Source organism: Desmodus rotundus, chromosome 3, assembly GCF_022682495.2.
Source record: "Desmodus rotundus isolate HL8 chromosome 3, HLdesRot8A.1, whole genome shotgun sequence".
NCBI classification, from domain to species: Eukaryota; Metazoa; Chordata; class Mammalia; order Chiroptera; family Phyllostomidae; genus Desmodus; species Desmodus rotundus.
In genome coordinates this window covers 755,719-780,384 of record NC_071389.1, presented here as the reverse complement: position 1 = coordinate 780,384, position 24,666 = coordinate 755,719, and the positions used below count along the sequence as shown (strand labels likewise).

The 24,666-nt window shown below is 65.3% G+C and overlaps 1 protein-coding gene across 6 annotated transcripts in view; it reads left to right on the top strand.

Annotated features, from left to right (window-relative positions):
- MORN1 (MORN repeat containing 1) overlaps positions 1 to 21,312 on the top strand; it is a 32,302-nt gene extending 10,990 nt beyond the window's left edge. For 2 of the 6 annotated variants that reach the window (XM_045190431.3, XM_045190429.3), the window contains exons 9-15: positions 2,619 to 2,742; positions 3,031 to 3,179; positions 13,229 to 13,362; positions 13,481 to 13,560; positions 18,771 to 19,009; positions 19,129 to 19,166; positions 20,990 to 21,312. In XM_045190431.3, coding sequence (XP_045046366.2) covers positions 2,619 to 2,742; positions 3,031 to 3,179; positions 13,229 to 13,362; positions 13,481 to 13,560; positions 18,771 to 19,009; positions 19,129 to 19,166; positions 20,990 to 21,019 — 794 coding nt within the window. In that variant the 3' untranslated portion in view covers positions 21,020 to 21,312. Of the gene's footprint in view, positions 1 to 2,618; positions 2,743 to 3,030; positions 3,180 to 8,213; positions 10,500 to 13,228; positions 13,363 to 13,480; positions 13,561 to 18,770; positions 19,010 to 19,128; positions 19,167 to 20,989 lie in introns of those variants that run through there. The other 4 variants (XM_045190430.3, XM_045190433.3, XM_045190432.3 and 1 more) reach the window with 4 other exon arrangements.
- Positions 21,313 to 24,666: the final 3,354 nt, after the last annotated feature.

Genomic DNA, 24,666 nt, shown 5'->3' with positions numbered 1-24,666 from the left:
CGTGGCGTCTTCTCTCTTCCCTCCCTGACCCGTCCGGCTGGAGCTGATCGATTCCACTGAAAAACAACCAGCCCCTCGGCCCTCTGTGCTCCGCTGTCTAGTCCACCCGTTCGTTCCCATTTCGGTCTTACTGAGTCCTCGCGTCTCCGTGCTTTGGGTTGAATTTAGCGTCCTTCCCCTAGTTCTTCAGGTGGAAACTGAGGTCAGTTCGGACCCTTTCTGGTGTAGGAGTTCATTGCTACACATTTCCCTCTGCGTGCCGCTTTAGCTGCGCCCCGCAAATTTCCCGCGTGGTGCCTTCCTTTTCACTCCGCTCGAGAGACTTTGTGACTTCTTCCTGGGCCGGCGAGTAAATTAGAAGCATGTTGTTTCATTTTCCAACGCTTGGAGGTTTTCCCCGAGGTCCTTCTGTTAATAATTTCTCACTTAATTCCACGTGCTGACTTCGTGTATCCTGAATCCCTTCACATTTACCGGGGCCTGCTGATGGCCGAGAAAACGGCCTGTCTCGGTGCGTGTTCTGTGAGCACGTCGAGAGGGGCGTGGATCCCGCTCCTCTGTCGGGGGTCCTCCGTGAGGGCGGCCGGGGCACTTTGCTTGAGACCACGGCACCCTTGCCGACTGCCCGCCTTCCCACCTCCCAGCACAGCAATGGGCCCATCTATTCTGCTTCCGTTCCGTTAGCCTCCTTTCCTCGTCTGGGTGCTCTGTTGCCAGGGGCGTCGGCACGGGGGATTTCCACAGCACTGAATTGTACCTCGGCACACTGGCCGTCTTCACCCTGGTGACGGCCTTTGTCCACCATCCGCCCTCTGTGACGTGGTGCTCGTCGCCCCAGCTGTTTCAACCGACCACTGTCGGTCAGCATCTCCCCTGTCGCCGCGACCCGCTCGTGGCTCCGAGCTCCTGGTGGGCGGCCTGCAGGCGGGTGTGCCTTCCCCATCCGACCGGCATCTCCGCCTTTCGGCTGAGGTGCTCACGCGTCCACGCTCCGTGTGATGGTTGATACAACAGGCTCGAACTTACTGTCTTCCTATTTGTTTTCCATTTTCCTCAGCTCTTTCTTCCCCTTTGTACTCAATTCCTGCCTCTTTGGTCCGAGTGTTTTTTATTATTTTATCTCCTTCATCGTTGGCTTAGTACTCGTCACTTTGTTTTGTTATTTTAGGGGCTTATGGCGAACAATCCACGGTCTCACCCGCCCACTGCCAGGCAGGCCACGCTTCTCTGCCTGGGGAGGGACGGCAGGGCGCCCGCCCCCTCCACGCCGTCTTCATACCGCTGTCCTCCTGCAGCTGGTGGTCCTGTGTCTCGTCACTTCCTGCCACGAGGCCATTGCTTTTGTTTAGACGGCCATTGGCCTTTTGGAGCATGTTTAACGTCCCTGACTGGCGTGGCTCAGTGGGCTGTGCGTCATCCGGCAAAGCGAAAGGTCACAGGTTCGATTTCTGGTTGGTGCACAGGCCTGGGTTGCGGACCAGGTCCCTGGGGAGGGGGGTGGCATACAGGAGGCATCTAATCAATGTTTCTCTCTCCACATTGATATTTTGCTCCCTCTTTTCCTCTCTCTCTAAAAAATAAATAAATACGTAAAAACTTAGAGCGTATAACGCAGAGAAGGAAACCTTACCTGTGTGGCCACATTCCTGGGTCTGCTCCGCAGGTTCCATCTGGGACAGTTTTCCGCCGGCCCACGGCCTTACCCTTCCGCATTTCTTGTCACACAGGTTTTCTGGTGACAGGTTCTTCCAGCTTTCGAGTGTCTGTAAATGTCTCGCGTTTACTTTCGTCTTTTACTTTCGTTTTCCCTGCGCCTTCGCCTGAGGGCGGGCTCACCCCAGGTGCCCGTGTGGCACCCATGTCTCCTCTGACCCGGCGGCCGGGCGACAGGGGCCACCTGTGCTGCCTGGTGCCCAGGACCTCGGGGACCGCGGTCTCTGTGTGTCCTGCGCTTTCTTGGCTGCTGCAAGCAGGGGGTCGCAAAGCGGCTCTGGTGGCTCCATCTTGACCTCAAAAGGGAGCGGCCGGTTTTCACACCACACACGGCTCCACATCCTCCTGAGTCCGAGTCCTTCCCGAGTTTGCCTGGCTGCATCTTTCCTGGGCCTCGGCGCCACGGGGCTGGGCGGCAGGCCGCACTGACCCTCCTTCTCCATCCGACCCTGAGCCCCAGGGCCCTTGGGACCGCCCCGTGCTGGGCATTGTGGGGGCGTGGATGGGTGGGATAGCCCGTCCCTCGGTCAGGGTATGACGGGCCATGTCCCCCCGGGTGGCCAGGCCCGAGAGGGAGGCAAGCCTCCGTGTGTCTGCTCGTGCCACTGGGAGGCCAGTGGACGCCCTCCCACTGGGACCTACCAGTGCCAGAGGCATGGTGGGTGCCCCAGGCCCAGAACTGGCTCGGGTCTGAGCAGTGTGGACGGCTCTGCTGAGGGCCCGGGGCGTCGGGGGAGGGGGGAGACCGGGGGGGGGGGGGGGCGGGGGGGCTGCTCAGGTCATACGTGGTTGACCCGGGCTGTGCTGTGGAGGCCCAGCACCCTGAGCCCCAGGGGAGGAGACCGCACCCTTGGGGCTATTTGCCCTGTCCCCAGGCCCACGGTGCTTCTGTCTCCTTCTGGAAGGCGAGGACGGCCGGGTTTTGAAGATCTCAGCGGGCGTCAGGTTCGTGCAGCTTCCGGCCTCCTCGGAGGTCTGCTTCTTCCACGTGGACGAGTACGGGCGGGAGGCGCCCATCCAGACCCCATTGTGAGTCGAGGTGCCGGGAAACCCCTATGTGGGGCAGGGGAGGGGCCTTTCTAAGGGTTAAGGAGGAGGAGCCAGAGCAGTTCCTCCCCGGGGGGGGGGGGGGGGGGGAGGGGGGGCCCACAAGGCTCCCACCCAGCACTGCGGGCCCGGCAGGGACCAGCAGATGCAGCATGCTGTCAGGGGGGAGGGAAACAAAGGCACCCAGTGGGTGCTGGGCAGGCAGGGAGCTGGGGGCCAGGGAACCTCGTCCCCAGTGTCAAACTGAGCCCGCCCGCCGTCCCTCCGCAGTGGGTTTGAGTGCATCGCCTACCCACTGTCCAGCCCCTCGCCTGGCAGCCTGGAGCCTGGAGCTGCCCCAGAAAGTGCTGGAGACCTGGAGGCGGCACGGACATCGGAGGCCTTGTGTGGCCAGGGGGACACGCCTGGTTGCCTGCCTGGTGAGTAGAGGTGGCCACGTGGTCAGCAGTGGGCAGTGCGTTGGTGACAGCAGCTGCCCAGACCTGGGCACAGTGGACCTGGGGTCAGGCCGTCCCAGGGGACCGTGCCACGGCCCACAGGCCTTGCCGGACAGGAGGCAGCACACAGTCCTCAGGACAGTCGCAGTGTGGTGGGTGGGACGGTGGGTGGGGCTGCCCACACTGCACCCCTGCACCTGGAGTGCGTCTCCTGCCTCCGCCCCTGCTCCCAACGCCTACGCCACCCCACCAGGGCGAGCCGTCCCAGGGCCTGCGCCTGTCCCGCCCTCCTAGGGCAGCTCAGGGCTCCATGTTTCTGCCTGGCTGAGACCCGCTCGGTCAGCGCCATGGGTGGCTCAGCGCCTGTTGAAATCGTGGCTGTGTGGAGGCTGCATCAGGGGCCCTTCACCCTGCCCGTGCCCAAGCCCTTCACACGGGGGCCTGTCTGCCCTGGGTCACGGCCATGCTGGCCATCTGCTGCCCCCCTGGTGGGTTCTGTGGAGGAAATGACCTAGTGGTGAATTTCAGTTCTGCCGCTGGGAGGATGGCGGCCAGGAGAGAACCAGAAATGGCAATGGCCGCAACAAGGAGGCCGCTCCGCCCACCTTTACTCCTTGCCTTGCAACTCAGAGTTGGGGGCAGACCCCCTGATCACCAGGCTCTGCAGGGCTGCACAAGAGCCAGCCATCACACCCCTATGCCAGCTAGCAGGAGGGGAAGCTTGAGACCCACAGAAGCCTCCGGGCACCACACCTCGCCAGGCACAGGGAGACAGGAAACTCAGCTTGCCCGCCAAAGCCCGGGTCTGTAAGTGAGCAGCAGGGGAGAGCGCGTATTCTGTGTCGGGCGGCCGTCTTTGCCAAATGCTCTGGAAATTCAAATGAGAAACCCGCGTCAGCTGACACCCCTGAGTCCCGCTGGGTGCAAGCCTCCGGGGACTGCGTGGGAGGGACCTGGCTGCCTGCTGCCACCAAGGGACGAGCCCAAGCAGCACCTCCCCAACCTGCACCTGCCCAAGGAAGCAGGTGACTGCCACACACTGCCACCTCTCCATCTGGCCCCACCATGGACGTCAGGCAGTGAGTGACAAAGACCCACTGGTGGTGAAGATGTGCAGACAGATGCACGTCCATCCAACCAGCAGGGAGTGTGGGAGACAGCGCCGGGCCTGAGGATGGCATTTCCTGCTCACAAGAATCCCGAGGAGCAGGTGGCCCCCCAGGGGGGCAGGCTGCCAGTCGACTGCAGTGGGTGAGGAGCCGACGCCCTGCACCCTGTCACAGACGAGCTGCAGTGCCCTGCGGCCACCACCTGTCCTGAATGGGTGACCCCCCCGGGCTCTCAGGTCCCAGGTCCTGAGCACAGGCCGAGATGGGTGGAGGCAGAGCCACGGGTCTGTCCCCCACACAGCCACCCACGGCGTCCCTGCTAGACTCCAGTGGTCAGCATGGGGCACCGGCAGCCTGCCCTCCACTGTGAGCACCGCCTGGAAGGGACACCTCCATTCAGCAGAACGTCCCGGCTGACCTTGGGACCCACACCTGTGAGCAGCAAGGGCTCTCCTCAGCGCCAGAGAGCGGGGAGGGGAGGAGGCTCTGCACCGCCTCCCGAGGAGAGTGGGTGCGTCCCACGTCGCTCGTCTGAAGTGAGGCCCCACGTTCGCCACGTTCTGGAGCTCACGTGCAGGCAGCTGGGGGGGGCGTGGAGCTCGTCCCCAGGAGGCGGGCACAGCCACAGGGACCTGCCTGCCCCTGACATCACGCCCCTCCCCCAGGCAGCCCGGGTCTCTCTGATGGAAGTGTGACTCCCCCAACCCCCATGGGCTTCAGAACCTGGATGGAGCCCGAGGCCTTAGCGCACAGAGGAGAGGAGCCCGGAGTCCACTGGGTCTCAGCCCTGCCCCCACCGTGCAGGGCCCACCCAGCACCCACTCTGGAGCTGGCCACCCCACGCCCACTGGGACCAGGTTCTCGGCCCAAAGTCCTTCCTCCCCATCCGACAGGCAATGAAGAAAATAAACGCTCGACAAACGTGGTTTCCAGTTACACAAGCAAGTGCAGGGAGGGGAGAAACTCCCTCCCCAGAGGCCTGCGCTCCGCTGCCCTGCCGACGGGAAGCATTTCGGGGGTTCGCTCGTTTCTACCTTCTGTTGAGAGGACAAGGCGATTTCCTACACGCGGACGATGGCCAGACGTTCTCAACTGGATTCCGGTTCAACTCCAGCACCTCGACCGCAGTGGCAAAGCTCGCTGATTCTACCTTCAGGAAGATTTTCACGTTTAGCCTGACAACCTTCGTAGTCCCACCCACGGCTCTGAACGGTGGGACCCGTTTGGTTCACTGCTGGCAGCGGGCGTACGCCTCCGACCCCAGTCCCTCCGGCCGGTTGACTCCGACGCAGGTGCCGACAGGGGCCGAGGGGCCTGGTCAGGCTGGCTGGGCCCCGGCGGTGCACACAGTCCCCCGCAGACCGGATCTGGGCACCTAAAGAGCTGCAGTGGCGGAGAGAACCTCGGGTCGCTTGCTTCCTTTTTCTTTCTTTCTTTCTTTCTCTCTCTCTAACGCACAAAGCCCTCCCGGGAAATGTTTCCAGCGGCGCTGAGCGGCTCCCTTTTCTGTGTGTTGAACTCGCGGCTCTGGGCATCCATCAGACGGGATCCGAGAGGAGGTGCCCGTAACTGTGAGACAGATTTAAAAACCAAGGTGCCCTTGGCCGCTAAACCCGTGTCGCCACTAAAGCTGACGGGCTGTGTCGCGGAGAACCCGGGGCGACGTCACCGCCTCTCGCGGGCCGCCGCGCTTCCCTGCTTGTGGTCTGCAGTTCTGGATGGCAGGCGTGCGGGGTCTGTGTATTTCAAGGAGAACCTGTGCCCTGCGTTTCTACTCCAGGAATCACCCCGCGCCCAGGGGCTGTCCCAGAAAAGGACGAGAGGACGCTGCACGGGCCCCAGGGCCCACGCTGCTGAGACAGTGGGAACGGCCTCAGATGCCAGGCGTGACAGGCCACCTGCCTGGAGCCTGGCACCAGAGCAGGGTCCAGAGACCACAGCACCTGGCTACATCCCTGTTACTCCCCCATTGTCCCAGGAAATGGGCTCTTTGCCCCACAGCCGCCCTGCGTTCTGGGGGCTCCAGGGAGGAGGGGAGCCCATCAGCAGGACAGTGGGGCCAGACACCCTGAGGTCTGATGGAGCACCCCCGTTGTCTCCCCTTCCTGCTGCCGGAGCCTGGTCTGGGGCCCAGAGCCCCCAGTTCCGTGCGTCCTGTGGCCACACGGGTGCAGCCAGAGGGCAGGGGCCTGGGAGTCTGGCACTGCCTCCACCGCACTCGTCCGGCCCCTAAGAGCAGGTCTTAGGCGACCGTTGTGGGGTAGAAGTTTCAAGACCCTGGAGAGAGAGGCAAGGGAGGCACTGGGCACTTGGGGTCCCATGAAGCATGTGGCGGGAGGGTCCCAGTGGAGCCAGGTCCTGAGTGGCGGAGCCTCTGTGCCTGTGTGGACGTGCTTGCAGAAGGTCACTGCTCTCGAGCCACATGCACACATGTCCGACAAGCCAGGGACCCGGCGGGCCTCCCAGCAGCACCAGCCCCTCTGGCCGGCCCCTCTTGTCGGCCTACCCGGGGCCTCAGAGGCCTGTGTCCAGCGCAGACATGGGGAAGCCCCCCAGGGTGGCCGATGGCCTGGCCGTCCACAGACGGGCCCTCCCCTCATCACACCACATGAGGACAGGGGCCGAGCTGGGCCGCTGGGCTCACTCCCCCGTGACCTTGGGGTCTGGGCCAACAGCGGGACGGGCCCAGCCCACTTAGAGCCACCAGACCAGCCAGGGATGGTGACCTCATGGGCGTCCCAGTCTCCCTTGGATTTAGGTTCTGACAGTGAGGCCAGGAGGGAGCTCAGCCAGGGGCTGCTGGCAGCTTCTGGCATCAGACAGAGCAGCTCCCTGAGCCCCGCCCACCCTGCACCTGGGGCCCACATCACCCTTCTGCTGCTCCCTGGCGTCTGCGGCCTCACCCCAGGGTCGGTTTCTGCTTCCATGTCCCCACATGTCCCAGTTCGGGCCCCCTACCCCCCGTGAGGTCCTGCGGGTCCCTGTGCCTGGGGAGTGGACACGGTGCTCGGGTTTAGCCCAGCTCCAGCGGAGACGGGCCGCTGGTCAGTGCGACCACACCCCGGGCGGTCGGGCAGGTAAACAGAAGGGGCAGGGGGTGGCACAGGGGGTGTCCCCTGTGACTCAGGAACCACAGGCCTCCACGGGCGGGGACAGAGTTGGACCAGGGACGGGGTGACACAGGGGTTGGGGGGTGTCAGGAGGTGCCCGGGGCCAGCTGGATGCGCAGGTTGGGGCTCCATGGAGGGCCACCCTGTGTGGTAGGAAGGTGGGCATGTGCGCTTGTGTGGGGGTGAGCGTGCCTGCAGTGACGTGTGCAGGTGCGTGTGGGTGTGTGGTGGCGTGTGCAGGTGTATGTGGTGGCGTGTGCAGGCATGTGTGGTGGTGTGTGCAGGCGCATGTGGGTGTGCGGTGGTGTGTGCAGGTGTGTGGTGGCGTGTGCAGGCGTGTGTGGTGGCATGTGCAGGCGTGTGTGGGTGGGCACCAGAGTATGTGCCCTGCACAAGTGGGCCCTGTGTGCCAAGTCGTGGGGGTGAGAGTGCGTGTGAGCTGTGTGCGTTCACATGGAGGTCCGACCGTGGGTGTGGGCGCCAGGCCCTGTGGCCACTTCAGGGCATGGAGGCAGCTGCTGACGGGCCCCTGAGAGCAGCGATGGGGAGGGGATGAGACGCGCCGACCCCGCCCGCCGTGCCCGGGCAGCAGGGGAGCCCAGGCCCCCCCTCACTGCAGAGGCATGTTGCCTGCCCGCACCCTGAGTTCTCCGAGGCCTGCGCAGCACCTCGGCCACGAGCTCCCGGGCCCAGGGGCCGCCTCACAGCGGCGGCGTCTGCGCAGACCCCTCCATGCAGCCACAGACACCCTTTCTTTTGCTGAAGGATGGGGAGCAATGGGTTCTTTCTGCCAACAGAAGCACAAGCCCGCAGCCCCAGGCTGTGGTGTGAGACCTTGGATCCCGACCGGCCCCCACAGAGGCCCTGCGCCACCGTCAAGCCACTACTGCCCACCAACCACCCACGCCGCGGGGCCCATGGCCTCTTCCGGCAAGTGGTCCTCACCTCAGAGAGCTGCTGCCAGCTGCCCCGTCTCAGGCCACCTCGTGGTCCCCGACACCTCTGTTCAGGGCCGTCCAAGAGCTCCCAGTTCCATGTGAACAGAGCGACTTCTGAGTGAATGAAGAACGTGGCCCCGGAGGAGGGCCCTCAGCCACAGCCACCACGGTGTCCAGATCCCACATCCCAACGCCCAGCAGCCCAGGAGGGCTGGTCGCCTGTGCCTCCCGCTCCTCTGACACCCCGGACGGGCTGCAGCTTTGTGGCTGAACCGCCTCCACCAGACACGAAGAGAAAATGCCGGGCTGGCTGCTGGCGGTTGTCTGCGTCCAGTCTGCAGCCAAGGGCCAGGGCAGAGTGGGAATAGTGCGTTAGTGGGCACCTCAGGGAGCCCGGGGGGTGTTCGCCCACCGCTCCGGCCCCTGCCCCGCAACCTGCGTGCAAACAGCTTGACGAAGAGCCTCCTGAGGGGAGATGGGGCAGAAGCAGACCCGGAAAGAACCCCAGTCAGCCTCCCAGTCTTGGAGGCTGGCCGGTGGAACATGCCCCCTTTCAAGTTCCAATTTCAATCCCAGCATGTCGGTGCACCCGAAGGCAAAACAGGTGCGCCCCAAGGTGGAGGCATGGCTCCATGTCTCAGAGGGGCTTTACAGCCAGTCTGGGGGGAGTGGGACAGACGGCTCCTTGCAGAGGAACTTTGGGGGCAGGAGCAGTACAGCCACCGGAAGCCACAGCCCCAGGCACACACACTGTGTGCCCGACCCTCCGAGCGCGCAGTGGGCCAGTGGGGACAATGGCTTTGCGTCAGTCCCGCTCTCCATGCTTCAGAAAAGGCGAAGGGGGATGGGTGCCGCCTCGGCTTCTCCTCCAAACTGCGACCCTGCCCCTGTGGGGGTGGCTGCGAGGCTGGGCACCATCTGGGTGCCCAGGGCCAGTGGACATGGAACCTCGCCCTGCTCCCCGGGCCCTGACCCACAACTGCCCGCCACAGATGTCCGCCACACCCACCACGCCCGCCTAGAGACACCACAGGGTGTCCGGTGCGCCCGAGGGCAGCAGCTCTCGACGCTCGGCCCTGCATGGGAAGAGGGGGCAGGTTCTCTGCGGCAGCCGTGGCCCCAGTAATAGGACTGCAGGCTTTAACTGCCTCCTCCCTGCCTGGTCCCCCTCCCGGTGCCTCACGGGGTGCAGGTGGCAGACTGGAGCGGAAGCAAGGGCTCCAGCTGCAGGGTCAGGAGGGCGGGGCAGGGGGAGGGGTCCCTGCTCCACCTCCGTCCCCTGTGGGGCTCTGCCGCCCTCTGTCCTCCCACGCTCCCCACTACCCTCGTCCGCCGCCAGCTGTAAAGGGCCCAGAGGTGCGCACCCCAGGCCGAGGCCTCTGTCATCTGTGTGCCGGGACACGGGCGTCCCAGGCCTGCTGCCGGGAGACCCCCCCGCGGGACCCACTCGGCCAGCCCTGAGGGACAGAGGAGAGATGCTTGTCCCGACACCCTGGCTGGTCCCCGAGTGCACGCAAAGGCGGCCCCTGCCTGTCCCCCAGGGTCTTCAAACTGCGGGGCCCCAAGGGCAGGCTTGGCCCTCAGCCCGGGAAGAGCTCGGCGGGAAGGGGCTTTGGGAGTGCGTGTGCACCTGCACACACAGACACACCCATGCATGGGACTCGGGCAGAGGAAGACAGGCCCCGCACGCACTGCCTGGTGCAGAGGGGCCGGGTGCGGAGGGCCGGGCGCTGAGGGGAGTGTGCCCCCTGCGGGGCTGTCGGGTCACCTCCCCGAGCCGTGGGTCCTGGTGGCCGGCGGTGCTGCCTCCTGCGCAGCGAGGCCCTGGGCGCGTCCGCCCTGAGACTAACGAGGCGTGTCTGCCACCTTTTTGACTCACTTAGCTGGAGCAAACCTTTAGGCCTGTCGCTGGAGGCCCCAGCCATGCGGCTGCTGGGTGGTAACAGCCGGCCCCTCGAGCCCTCTTTATTCCGGTGGTTTCTCTGCCGGAGCCTCGTCCTACACAGGTGACTGGGGAGTCTAATTGAGTTGGCTGTTAAGAGATAATTAATAGATGTTTCCCTCCGTTGAGGTCAAGCCGCCCGATCCCCCTGGCGGCCCTGCCCCCGTCCACAGCGTCCCCTCCACGAGGCAGCTCGGTGACCCCTCTCTCGCTGATGAGCTGCCACTGCCAGCATTACAGCCGACGTCTCCGAGCACCGGAGCTGGGCCTCTGCTCCTGGACCCGGCCTCGAGTCTGTCCCAGCTGGCGGCACCCCCAGAAATACACGGGAGCCACTCGGGCTCCCACAGGCCAGGTGGACCCTCCGTTCTCATGGTGGGCCACCCGGGCTCTGTGGAGCCATGTCAGGTCTGTGGCTCGGCCCCATGGGCAGGCGGGGTCTCAGCCAGGTCTGACTTCCTCTGGATGGAACCTGCCAGCAGACCTCAGCCTTCCCTTCGGTGATGTGGCCCCAGAGGTCCGGGTGGGCCAACAGGTGGGCCGAGCAAGGGGGATGAGCACATGGACCCCAGGGGTGTGACTTGAGGGTGTGGCCCAGGGTGCAGGAGAGGGGGCGACGTGAGCCCCGTGCTGGAGCACCTGAGGCGGAGGCCAGGTAGCAGCCTGGACCCCACAGTGGGGCTGTGGGGAGACCAGGACGGGGGGAAGGATGCGGGGCCTCACCATGTTCCCGGCGGAGTAACCAGGAGGGGGGGTCTCTCACCGAGACAGGGAGACAGAGCAGCAGCAGAGGCGGGAGTCAGGTTGGGACACAGCGGCATCAGTGACAGGGTTCCGGAGAGAGGCAGCAGGAAAGGTCACCTCAGCTGCTGAGCCAGGGAGCAAGTGGGGCCCTGGGGGCTGAGGTTAGGGGTGGGGACACCAGGCCCAGGACACGGGATACGTGACCTTCAGCAAGTGCAGAGAAGCCTCCTGCCGACCGTCCCCTTGCCCCTGGGCAGACGGCGTGCCGAGTGGGCGCAGCCTTGAATGGGTGTTAAAACTACTAGAGTCCCCACCATCACCTCCTAAGAGTTGTCACCTCCCCTGGGGGACTGCAGGCTGCACATGGCCCCTCAGCCACCATACCGCCACCTCCAGGCCACCACTCCACCCCCCAACAATCCATGCCGCCATCCGCACCTGGGCCTGTGTCACCCGGCAGAGAGACTGGCTGGACAGACCAGGAGGCAGCAGGGAGGGCGTCTGAGCTGGAGGGTCAGCGTGCGTGGCCAGAGGTGGCCAGAGTGTGGCCAGCTGACCATGCCCTGGGGGCAGAGGGGGTGAGCCTGGCTTCCTGAGAGGCCACCCCCTGGTGAGGGAAGCCCCAGGAGTGCCGCCAAGCGCAGCACGTCATCGGGAGGAAGTGCTGGGGCCAAGAGGGCGCCGTGGCGGCAAGGGAGAGCGCACTGCAGGCGGAACAGGGCTGAGGCGCAGGCGAGCAGGACGAGGACCAACACGTGGTGGGCAGCAAGGCGGCCAGGTGTGCGGCCCACGTGTGCTGAAGCGCACCCCCCGAGGCAAGAACCGGCCCAAGGGCGGCTGCTGCTCCTGGGAGGTCCAGGGGACGGTGACTTGCACACCCTGGAAGCAGCGTGTGACACTTCTGCCTGAGGGCGCTGCAGTCGGAGCAGCTGGGGGCCTGTGTCTCCATCCAGGGCCCACAGGTGCAGTCTCCTTGGCAGGGGGCACTGGGCCCCACGCCAGGGTCCAAGCTGTCCCAGTGGGCCGGCGGGAGTCCCCCCGGAGGCTGAGGGCGGCTCTGCCCCCTCGATGCCCCGGACGCGCACGGCGGGCACGCAACCAAGGCTGGTGGACAGAAGGCGTGAGTCGCGCATCCTCGCACAAGGACACTGGACTGTTTAGAATGCGCCGGAGTGAAAAAATCAGGGCTCCTCCAAGAGCAGTGCTTTGGGAATCCTCCTCAGGCCCATCACCACAGCCCCCTGCTGAGGTGACATCAGGGAGGGGCCATCAGCACCCAGGCCCCACCCAGCACCCACTAGCCAGAGCCCCCTGCCCAGCTCCAGGCATCCCCACGGCCCGTCCAGCCCCTCCCCAACGCTGTACATGAGCCGGGCAGGACCCCAGAGGCAGAGGGCAGCACACCCATAGGACAGCCGTCCTGACATGTTGTGGGGGACAGTCCTGGGCCGGCCCCTGTGCCAAGCTCACGTCACGGTGACCACCATCCAGTCTCAGAGTCTCTTTGGAAGGAGCGGGGTGGCTGGGGCTGCTACTCCTCCTGCCAGCAGGGCGGGGCCTGGGGGCAGCCACCAGAACACAAGGGCCCTAACCCTTGGGACCCCCAGAGGGGCAGGGGCCACGGCAGGGTACCCACTGCAGGGGCAGACAGGCCCGGCCCAGCCCTCCCCCATCTCGGGTCTCCTGGGGGCCGTGGCCCTGGTGGTCTCTGTGCCCCGTTCACCGTGGATGTGGCTTGAACCCCCACAGCACGTGGACAGTGAGTGGACACGTCCTTCTTGTCCCTCTGCGCCCAGAAGAGGACGCCGGGCTCTACCGGCCGAGCTCGGGGCCTCTGACCCAGAGCCTGTCCAGGGCGCTGTGTGGCCAGAGACCCTCCCAGCCCTGAAGCATCCACCCACCAGGCCCCGAGGGCGGGCTGCGGTGAGGAGGCCCCAAACTACGCCCGTGGGGAGCCTGTCTGTCCACACCGGGGACACCAGGGTCACCAGGACCCTGTGCGGCCTTGGCTCAGCCACGCTCCCTAGCCACTGGCCTCACCCCTGCACTCAGGGGAGGAGGGACGGTGCCCGGCCCTGCGGCCATCCGCCTCAGTCCTGCAGCCCACGTGGAGGGCTCTCTCAGGTCTGTGCTTTGGGATCCTGGAAGGACCTTTTGCCCATTTTTCTGGGAAAACCTCTCTCCTCAGCAGGGACACGCAGGGCCTGCTGCCCAGGGGACTGCCGGTGGGTGGAGCGCGGCCACGCCGAGTTCCTGGACGTCCGCCTTGGGCCCCCTCCACCCGGATACCACCCCATCCCGTTCCTGGACGGCTTGCATGAGGTAGGGTGGGGGGATCCCCCAGGACTGAGTCCACACTCTGTCCAACCCTGCAGCCAGCATGTCGCGGGGCACGAAGGGGAGGGCACCCCCCTGAGTGCCTCCCTGCCGCTCCATGCAGAAGGCGAGCATCAGGCCCAGGGGCAGCCCGGGCCCCAGGACGGAGACGCCCACCATGCAGGCCCCACCCGGAGGCAGCAGGTAGGAGAGGCCGCCCCACTCACGGGCGTTTGGGGGTGGTCTGCCGCGCACCACCCCTCCGCTCCAGGCCACAGCTGTGCACCTTCTCTGCGTGCCTGCCTCGGTTCCCCCCAGGCCTTTGACACCACAAACACTGCAGGCTACCATCAGCCCGGGATGGCAGAGGCTTCCATGCCTGTTCAATAGGGACTCTGGGCTTGCTTCCTGCGTGGGGGCCCATGGCCAGGTCCAGCACCGAGGGGACTCGCCCAGTAGGTAGCAGGGGCAGCGCAAGGTGGCCCCAGCGGTGTCCCTGCAGCTGCCAGCCCCCTTGGGGACTTGCTCGGACAGACCAAGGCAGGCAGAGCAGCGCGCCCACTGCCCAAGGGGCTCTGAGGGAGCACGGGGAGGCACTGAGGGGTGGGCCGCTCCTCGTTGCGGGGGCACCGCTGGCTGCTACTCGCCGGGGGCCGCACCAGCCCATCCCGTGGAGGAGACTGAGGCTTGTCCAGATCCGGTTCAGTTTGGACTTCCCCCGGACAAGTTGGAGGGGCTGACAGTCACCTGCGTGGGGCCGCGTGCCTGTGGTCGCTTCCAGTAACGCCCTCTCCAGCCCAGGGAGGCCGGGTCCCGGGGAAGCCTCTCCTGGCCTCTACTTTCAGGGGCAGCGTGTCCCCCACCAACACACATGGGCCGTGGACACTCAGGTGGGCCTGGACCTCGCCTCCCTCCTCCGGGACCCCAGCACCTCAGCACCCGGGAGCCGTGGGGAGTGAGGCGCAGCCCCGTGGAGCACCGGGGGTGGGGGGTCCTGGGACATGGAGGCAGAGGTCCTGGAAGTGCAGCTGGGAGGGTCAGCTCCCGTGGCGGCCTCACACACCCCTGCAGAAACACTCCTGGCCCAGGACAGAACTCTGCCGCGTGACAGCTCATCAGTTCCTGAGTGAGGTGACGTGGTGTCAGCTGCAAAACACGGGCTCAGTTCCAGAAATGTGGCCAGGAGTCGGCCGGCCACCCGGAGAATTCCAACAGAAGGGGGCATGCCGCCCCGCCTGCCTCCCCCAGAAACCCTAAACGCGAGCTTTGGGACTGAGCCGGCGCCTGCAGCCCCGCGAGCTCCCCCACCAGCTGGTGGGTGGGGAGTCGGCAGCACGACCTTGCCCATAATTGCTCATTGACGGCTCAGCAAAGATGCCGGAGCCTGACACCAGGCCGCAAGCCCTCCCCCAGCTCGCTCAGAGAAAAATGGGTGTAGTTAAGACACCCGTGATTAGTCATTTAATCAGTCATTAAGCCAACAGAGATGGAGCCAATTAATTTTTTTACTTGAACACGTAGCTGGTCCTCACAGCCCCCCTGCCCGGGCCTGAGCATCTCGTCAACCGCAGGCCTTCGCCCCCTTGAAAGGCCACCCCTCCCGGTGGCAGAGCAGCAGCCCAGGCTCCTCGCCTACCCCAGCCCGGCCACAGGACCACCCCCCACCCCCTTGTCTGCTGAGTGCAGAGCAGCCCTGCGGGGACTCGGAGAAGCTCTGGGCAGGAGCCACAGCCCAGGGGCTGCCCACCTCACCTGGGACCCCCAGGCCTCCGACTGCCACCCAGTCACCTCCAAGGACAGGTCCCGGATGTCCCCTCCACCGCTCTGAGTCCCGCACCAGGCCCAGCCCAGCTTTGCCCCAAGAAATCCCACGTGAGGTCCAGGGTGAAGTCCGAGGCCCCCACCTGCAGCTCACTGGCACCACGCCTGGGTCCTTCTCAGTGCCCCCAGCCTTTGGCAAGTGCTGGCGGCTCGGCTGGGAGGGCCGCCCCCATCACAGTGGTGTGTCCGGGGTGCTGCCTGGCCATGGGCGGTGGCCTGGAGGGTCGTGTGTCCATCTCAGCAGATGGAGGGTTGTGTGTCCATCTCAGCAGACGAGGCTCCTGGCCGCAGATGTGGCCGCAGCACTCCCTTGGCCCCACAAACGGGGCCCCGTGCCCGGTCAGGTCTCAGGTGTCCACACCCCGGGCCGTGCCTGTGTGCCTACCGCCCAGACTGGGAAAACATAGACAAGGGCCAGGCCTCATGGAGCCCCGAGCTGCGGCCAAGGGCCTCCTCTGACACCAGGGCCGCCAAGCCCACAGTCCCAAGGGTCTCTCGGTGGGCCTTGGGGAAGGACAGGCTCCCGTCACTAGGGAACGGTCACTCCAGAACAGGAACCCCTCCCTCTCTCCGCCGGATGTGGGCTTGGCCGAGGGGCCCAGTGCCCACTCCCAGTGCCTCACCGGGCTCAGTGGCCGCAGCGAAAACACAGGGCGCTGGGTCGCTCTCTGCCTGCAGCCGTTTCCCCAGCTCTGCCCACTGGCTCTCCTAACCCAGGCCGCATGCCGTGGAGCTTGGCCACAGTGGCCGTCACCTTAGCAACATCTCCGCATGGGCCAGGTGTGCTCACAGAGGCTCCAGGGGTGAGGCCCAGGGCGAATTTGGGGGCCTCTCAGGGCGGCCATACCACGCACCTGCCCCAAGAGAGGCAGCATCGGGAGGGCCCAGCCAGGGCATGCGGCCCCCATGGGGCACTCTCGGGCCCTAGGAAAGGGGGTGCGGCCATGGGGACACCGAGGCCACTGTGCTGACAGCCAGCCAGCTGGGCTGGGGAGTCACCTGGACAGCTGAGCACCTAGTGGGAACCAGCGGAGTCACACCCCCCGCCACTTGAGCGTGTCTGCCTCTCCGGGCCCCAGCTTGGCCACACGTCCTGTTGGGGCAGGCGGATGGCTCAGCCCAGTGGGCCTGGTGGGGACCCGGGATGGGCCCACCATGGGAGCAGAGAGATCTATGCAGGGCACATCTTTCAAGGACATAGTGAGGACATGCCACTTGGGGCCTGGAGGGCGGCCCCGTGCCACCGGCTCATTGGTGGGCAGGGCAGGGGCGAGAGGCTGCCCCTCCAGGACAGACCGCAGACAGGAGCTGGCGCTGTCTGGGCGCCTCGTCTGTTTGCTCTGTCGGATGGCGTGCAACGGGCTGGGTTTGCCCTCCCTCAAGGAACCGGTAGGAACCTGGATGCAGGTGACAAGGGACGGGCACCCCGAGAGGCAGGGGTGGTCACCACGAGCCCTGCAGACACCCTGCTTGCTGCCTCCAGGCTGTGGTGCAGGGAGGGCACCCAGGTGGGTTCAGGGCACCCTGGGCAGAGACAGAGCTGGGAGGCCCAGAGCCAAGGTGGGTCACGTCGCAGGGGGAGCGCCAGGGCTGCAGAGCGTGGATCAGCGCCGTGTGTGGGTGGTGCAGTCCACGTGTGTGAGCCTTCGTGTGCACACAGGAGGAAAGAACCGCCAGGCAGATGAAGGCAGTCGTGTGCAGGGCTCCTTCCAGTGGCCCAGCCAGAAGCCTCGTCAGGGGCAACACCTGCCCTCTCGAACCCACTGAGCAAAGCTGAACGGCGAGACCCGAAGGGGTCGCACTGTTTCCAAGTAACAGCACCAAGACGTGAGAAGACAGATGTGCCCAACAGGTGACATTCACAACGTCTGGCACCCGATCACAGGTCACCAGGCGCAAAAAATGTTGGAAAGTCCCATCCGTACCGAGAAACGCGGATCAATCAAACCTGACGTGGGAACGACACAGCTGCCAGAACGAACTCACAACGGTCCCACGTGGCAAGTGGAGCGGGAGAGCGAGGAAGGGGTCCCGTGGGGCCCCGGAGGTGGTCGCAGCAGCGTCCAGGGGACAGCATCTTGGGCTGTGAGACGACTTCCGGCCGCCACACGCACAGGAAACGGGAGGCTCCGAAGTGGTGGGGTGGGGTGGGGTGGGGTGGGGGACAAAGCGTTCAAAGTATTTTCGATTTTGAAGAAAACCCTAGACCCACAGACCCGAGACATGTGAACTCGAGAGCAGGCCCAGGTGGTCAAGGGGAGACCTTCACGGTGGAAACGCAGGACAGAGGGGCGAGCCCCAGCCCTGGCCTGGCCCCCAGGCCCCCGATGTTCTTTTGCGCTGGTGCAGGGTCTTAGCCAGCGGCCCTGCTGCCTCTGGATTCCCAGAGGCTCAGCGGGTGTACACAGCCGGTGCCCAATCAGTGCTTCTGGGGTCACAATGCCGCCCAGGGCTTTAGCAGGCCCTCAGCACTCTGTCTCCCGGGAACACACCCCAGATCTCTAGGGGCGCCAGGTCCGAGTCGTGGGTCTGTGGGAGCGTCAACCAGCCGGCGCCTCTGGCAGCTCCTGCACGGGGTCCCCAGCTCCCGGCTGGCTCTGCTCGCACCCCTGAGGGTTCTGTAAAAACACTCCAGCTCCTCGTAACCCCATTTACTTCTCTTAAAGCTGGCAGCCCGGCCGACGCTGGTTATTCTTAGCACTAAGTTATTTATCTGCCTCCCTCCTCCCCGCACTTCAGAACCCTTGATATGGCTCTGGGGGCCGGGCCTAGGCCCATCCCCCCCACTCGAAATGAAGTCATTTTAAAACCTTTTGTCTTTAAATTTTTATCGCCCAAACCACACATGTGGTATGTACTTGGCAAGGGGTCAGAACCTGGCAGGTCTCTGAGCCCCAGCCAGGGAGCCCCACGCTCCCGCTCCCCTCCATCCCCCCGTCACAGGAAACACTCTGCGGGGGGGGGGGGGGGGACCCAGAGGGGTCCTTCCGGTCCCCCCAGTCCCTTTGGTTGGATCATTCAGGGCACAGCCGAGCCGGTCACTCCTGGGACCTCTGTGCTGCCCAGAGGCAGAGGACTCGGTGTCCAGGCCACGCCAGCCACCTCTCCCCAAAGGACGCATGCAGGAGGCCCGAAGTTTGACCCCGGAGCTCAGCAGGGGCGCTGGGTCATGTGCCCCTCCCTGGGACACAGCCAGGTCCTCCAGGACATGTGACCCTCCCTGGGGCAGGCGGGCAGGCCCATCACCCACTGTGGAGTGGGACCCGTGTGGCTGGAGGGCCCCCTGAGACCCCCCCTTGAGATGGAAATGCAGAGATGGGTTATGCTCCCTTCTCCCCACCCATCCGAGAGCCCGGGCAGCTCTGGCCAGAAGGGCAGGTCCCTATCCCTCGCACACAGGGCCTGGCCCCGGGGACCCCACCCACCCAGTCTCGGTCTTCACCTGCTGCCTCTTCTTTCCCTTTGCACGGTGACAAAACCCTTTAGTTCCTAGGAGAGGGCACAATGCCCTGCTGCCCCAGCCCCCCGCTGAGCCCCAGGCTCCAGCTGCCTCTTGTCATTTCTTACTGGATCGTCAGTGTCCTTCCTGGCAGGCTCTGGGCTGTGGCTGTTTTCCAAGCGGACCTGCTGCTGGCTGGTCTGGGCACCTGGACCCCCCTCAAGGCAGCAGCGGGTGGCGGACGGCTGTGTTCGGTCCCCATTTGGTTCAGACGGAGACACCGGGGCCAGGGGCAGAGCGGGGTCACCGCCTGTGACCTTCCCCACCAGGTGCAGGCCGAGTGCCAGCGGGGGTGGCGCACACTGTTCCCGACGCTGAGGCGGGGCCTTGGAGGTCAGGACAGTCACGCCTGTGCCCTCTGGGGTGGCCCCTTTTGTGTGAGGGGGTCGGGGGGACGCACGCATGGAGTCCTGGGAGGCACAATCAGGCCCTTCCTCCTCTCCTCCCTGCAGGCCTGACGAGGCAGAGCCCAGGACAGCGGCCTTCCCAGGTAGGCGGGCAGTGGGAGGCCCCACAAGTGGGCCACCTCCAGGGGTCAGATCCAGATGGTCATTTCCGTCACCTATGGAAGGCAGCGCTGACTCCCTTCCTCGGAGGCCAGCCTGCAGGGCCCTGGGCAGGGAGGGGGACGCGGACTGTCCCAGGGTCCTCCCCGAGGTCTGGCCCCTCAGAAGGGCTGTGGGCGCCAGGCAGGGTGTCTGGCGGAGGGCGCTTGCCAGCCCCGGGAGTCTCTCTGTCGCCTCAGACCAGTGAACATCACTGCCTCCTGTCTCCGGGGCAACCCCCCTGCCACCGGCAGCAAAGCCCCAAAAGGCCCCCGTGGTGGGGAGGGCCGGGAATGGATAGCTCCCCACCTGCCCTTTGGGCCGAGATGGCCTGTCCCCAAGCAGCCCCACACGTCTGCTGACTGGCCCACAGGGCAGACACGGTGGTCACCCCCTTCGGGACCCCCACATGTGACTGAAGCAGTAGTATGGGTGGGTGAGGGCCAGTGTGAGGTCGCCTGGACGTCACGGGGCACTGAGGAGAAGCAATTTCCAGGCGGTTAGGGGCAAAGCCAATGGGTGGTCTGGCCCCTGAGGTGTGGGCTGGGCTCCGTGGGGACGCTGGGCACAAGGCCCACAACAGGACCACGGGGCGGTCGGGGCCTGGCCTCAGGTGTTTCTGAGGCCACCAAGGTGGCTCCCCGACCAGGCTCCTTCCCATCCACCCTGAGGCCTCAGGACGAGGTCACTCGAGGGCTGGGGCCAGCTCTGGGGCTGCTGTTGCTGAGCCCTCGAGGCTCCCGCGGTGCCCTTGGCCGCGGTCGGGGCGGCCGCGTTCCCGGGAACACCTAGAGACCGGCTGCTTGGAAACACGGGCGTTGCTGCTCCGCTGGCGGTCAGGGAGGCCCGGTGCCCCGGCTGCGGAATGTGGCCCCTCCTCGGCGCCCAGCCCAGCCCCCAGCTGCGGTTTTCTGAAGGAGCTGACTCAAGCAGAGCCCCCCCTGCTGCCGGGCCCCCTCCAGTGCTGCCCCAGGAACACAGAGGCGCGGCTCCTGGGCCTGAGGGAGGGTCACCGCGCAGCATGTCTTCAAGACCGGCCACTGGACCGTCCCTGGGGTGCAGCCGGCTCCCGCGCCCTGGTTCAGCTGCGGCCGCATTCCTGGTGTGAGCCCGGCCAGCCCGCGAGCTTTTTCCACGCTCTGGTGCCAGCCCCAGCGGCTCGGGGGAGGGAGAGGGCGGTTTCCATGGCAACCTCTCTTTCTGTTATTTCTTATTTTCTTTTTTTATGGTTTCTCCAACTTTGAAGCTTTCCAGACAGTTTACAGACGGCAGAGAGGAAAAGTGCTTTTCCTTCCCAGCGGGGTCCCCAGCAGAGCAGCCCCCCACGGCCCCTGTGGTCCCCCCATAGCCCCTCCTGCAGGGGGGCAGGCAGGGGCTTCAAAATAGACAAGCAGGGCTTCAGCGTCTTAATTATTTGAAAAAAACATTTTAGAGGAAATGAATTATTTTTCTCCTAAAAGATGTGAAAGTCTTTGCAAAAGGATCCCGGCACCCAGCCACATGGCCCCTTGGTGGCAAGGGGGCTTTGTGACTGCCCAGTCTCCCCCCACCCCACCCCACCTCCACTCTGCCCCCCAGAGCCCGGGCTGTAGCTCAGCCGGTGCCCTGAGGGTGGAGCTGGTTCACTGTGTCCCCAGCAGCTGGGGCAGAGAGGGCAGCCAGGTCAGGGGCAGGGCGGGGAGGACCTGAGGGTGTCACATGGGGGTGGGTAGCAGCCTGGCAGGCAGAGGCCACAGGGGCCTGTCCGAGCGTGTCCCCTCTCCTGCAGGAGAGTACGTCCTCCTGGTCCAAGACGTGACCACCCCGCCGTTCCTGGGCCGCACACTGCCCACCGCCTTCCAACACCTTCGGGTCTCTGCGAAGGGGCCTGACCAGCAGCGCCCTGTCCCCGGAGGAGGCTCCAAAGCCCAGGACTAGGAGAGCCACCAGCCCCTGAGGGTGGCGTCCCTGCAGGAGACCCCTCGTTTTTGAGAGGACAGAGGCCACCTCTGCTTCCCCAGGCACTGTCCCCTCCCGCCTCCCTCCGCAGTTGGTCAGATGGGGGGCCAAGGAGCCCCACCCCCACCCCCAGGGCCACTGGCTTTAATAAAGTGCTTGACGCTGACCGCTGAGTGGCGTGGCCCCTCCCCACACCCTGGACACACGAGGCGGCTCCTCTGGGCGTCACAGTCCCCACCGCGGGGGTCTCTGGTCACCCCTCTGGGCTGGCACGTCTGCTCTCAACTCTCCCCAGTCCTGTGGTGACGCCATGCGTCTGCACCCTTGGCCTCCTCCCCATGCCCCTGCCCTGGTGGGGACACAGGGCCCCATGGGCAGCTGGGGAGTTGGAACTAGCCCCCAAACGAGAGATCGAGGCGCTGAGCCGGTGACTGGTTTTCTGGGAACCACTTCTCCACTTTCCGGGCTCCACTGCTGACACGCACCCGGGTGTGCAGGCGGGGTGCCCAGAGGGCTGGCCGCCCCCTGCCTTGAAGGCCCCGTCCTCCCATCCTTTCAGCTGACCACCAGCTCCGGCCTTCACAGAGAAAAGGGAGTGGGGAGGGACCACCCCGAGCCGGGCCCCCCGGGTCACAGGCACAGTCATCTCTGGGCCCTAGTGCACAGTGCATGCCCATCTCCCCAACACCCCCCCTCCAAGTGACTGCGGAAGCCCCAGGCGGCTTCCCCAGCTGCCTGGCGTTGGGGCCGGGGCTCGGTCCCCACCACGAGTGCTCACCTATCTCCTTGTCCTTCCTGCGGCCTGGGCCTCTCCCCAGCTCCAGACCGGGACAGCTAGCTGCGGACGCCTGGTATCACCTTGGGGTCCTTCTTCCCTACTTCACCGCATTGTGGGCCAGCACACCACGCACTTCACTGACATCTTGTTCATCGCCTCCTGAAGGCAGGTGTTTGGGCAGCTTCCCTCGCTAGCATGGCCTCAGCACCCAGCGCAGCGTGCGGCCTGCGGGAGAGCCGCGGCACACCCGTGCCGGGCCCACGTGGATCTGCAGCACCTGAGTGCACCAGGCTAGTGGGAGGTGCTGGAGACAAGGGCGAGGATGCGAGGCAGGAAGGACTGACGGATGAGGAGATGGAGGGGTGGTGGAGGGACAGGTGAGCAGATGGAAGGGGGAGCAGGCATGAGTGGGTAGGTGGATGGAAGTATGGATTAACGGATAGATGGACAGGCAGATGGTCACGTGACTGGGTGGATGGGTGATGGATGTGATTGTAGGTGTGGTAGAGGTTCTTCTGCCTTCAGAGGACAGGTCCCCGTGGAATAGCTGCTCTGACTTGGAAGGTGGAAGACAGGGAAGGACCCACCATCCAGCCAACGTCAGAGCGCCCTTCCCGACGTGCCCTGGCAGCCAGCCCATCACTCGCCCTTCCTGCTTTTACGTGGACAGATTTCTCACCCAATTTTCCCTCAAAGCCAACCGACAACTGGTGGACAGGGTCACTGGGATGGAGCCAACCCCCACAGGACCCAAGGAGCTGAGCTGAGGGCCTTCTCCCCACTCCTCCAGCCTGGAGCCTCTGCAGGGTCTTCCACAGGGGTCTGGGGAGGCCAGTGGGGCCCCTGCCTCTGCCAGCCTCTGTGTAACTGGTTCCCTGAGCTCAAGTGGCCACAGAAGCTGCCAGCAGGGCTTCGAGCTCTGACTGTCCGTGTGGAGAGGCCAGGGGCTGCGTCCCAGCGTGAGTGGGAGCTGCCGACTCCAGGGCTGAGCACACTATGGCGTCTCTCCTGCCCGAAGCTGGCGAGGCCGAGGGGCCTGCGGGACAGGCCACCTGTGTGGGTGTGGCGGAGGAGCAGCATGGGGGGTGGGGAGCCACCTGCAGCACTGACTCGGGGCAGAGCCGCAGGCAGAAGCCCTGGGGGATGGGCCACATGCTCCTCAAAGGCTCCTCTGCCCGCGGCTGCCCCAAGACTCAGCCCAGCAGCTGCAGCCCCTCCTTCTCTTTGAGACACAGCCACATTTCTGCCCAAAGGAAACCAGTGGAAATGATGTTTCCATCGAGGAAGAACAGAGCGCTGGGAACAGAAGCAGCTGCCGTGTCTACCAGCGTCACGAGGGGTCCTGGGCATCTAATTCTAGATCACAAAACCCAGGGCGGGAAGCCCCGTGGTGGGCCCACACGGCCATGGCTACAGGGCAGGGTCCACCACCCTGGGTGCCCATGGACGCGGAGTGGAGTGAAGCCGGCTTCTGGCGGCCGCGCAGCCTATGCAGACGTCACAGAAAACTCCGTCTCCAGCGACGGTCCAGGCTAGACGAGCCGTGGGCCTCCCCGTGCTGTGGGGGCCCAAGGAGATGACAAGACGGTTCCCTGCAGCCTCCCAGGGCGGGGCAGAGGCTGCTGAGACCCCAGAGGCTGTGTTTGGGCAGGACCCGGTCCCCTGCCCCACCCACTGCCCGGCCTCTGCCAGGCTCCTGAGGGATGGAGAGCAGCGCGGGCTCCCCGGGCCAGTGCACTGAGGCAGACGGACAGCTGGCCTTTCGCAGGCCACAGCCCCGGGACTTGCCTGGACTTCTGCAGGAGCGCTGGACCCAGAGGCCCCCATGCTGGACCCCCACTCTGCACACTGTGTCCCACAGACAAATCCGTTCACAGACTCTTTGGGTAAATTTTCTGGGAGTTTATTTGAGCCAAACTGACAACACACACCAGGAAGCAGGACCTCAAATGCCCCCTGTACAAAATTTGAGTTCTTTGAAAACAGAGGGTCAGCAGAGGCCTGAGTGGCCACGGTCACTGGCCTGGCCGTCAAGCCTGCCTGGCAGCATCCGGCCACGAGGAGCCGGTGGCTGCGGGCCATGCCCCGGCCCCACCAACACACAGCATGGCCCCAGGGTCTCCACAGGACCGTATGGTCCCCCCAGGCTGGCTTCTGGGTCCACCGCCACCCAGAGGCAACAGGGCCCAGCCCCTGGCCAGCGCCTGCCCCCGAAGCCCCAGGAGGCGGAGAGCACAGGTCTGGCCTCTGACCCTGCCAGCCTCCAGGGTACAATGGTGAGGCACTGTGACCAGTCACAGAGGGCCCCTCACGGGTGAGGGGTAGCACAGATCCCAGCCCAGGGGCCAGGCAGAAGGGCAGAGGCCTGTTGTGGCCCCTGCCCACCCACCCCCATCTGGTAGGTGGGGCCACATGGGGTGAAGGGGATGACCTTGGCTTTGTCACTGAGCCCAGAATCAGGGCAGGGCAGCTCGGGGCCAGCCCTCCTCCCAGGCTGGGCAGGGGCTCCGGCAAGCCTGCTCCGAGTGTGCTACATCCGCCTGTGGCCTGCAGATGGCGGGCAGGCTTCTGGGAGTCTCCAGGGAACCAGGAGGCTGGGTGGGTCCTGAGGCCCCAAAGCCACCCTTCCCCCTGCTGGGGTGGGGCTAGTGGGCAGTGGCTGGTAGAGGGGGTGGCATCAGGCTGCCCCCCTGCAAACCTCTCACCGCAGAAAGCTACAGTGCCCCCAG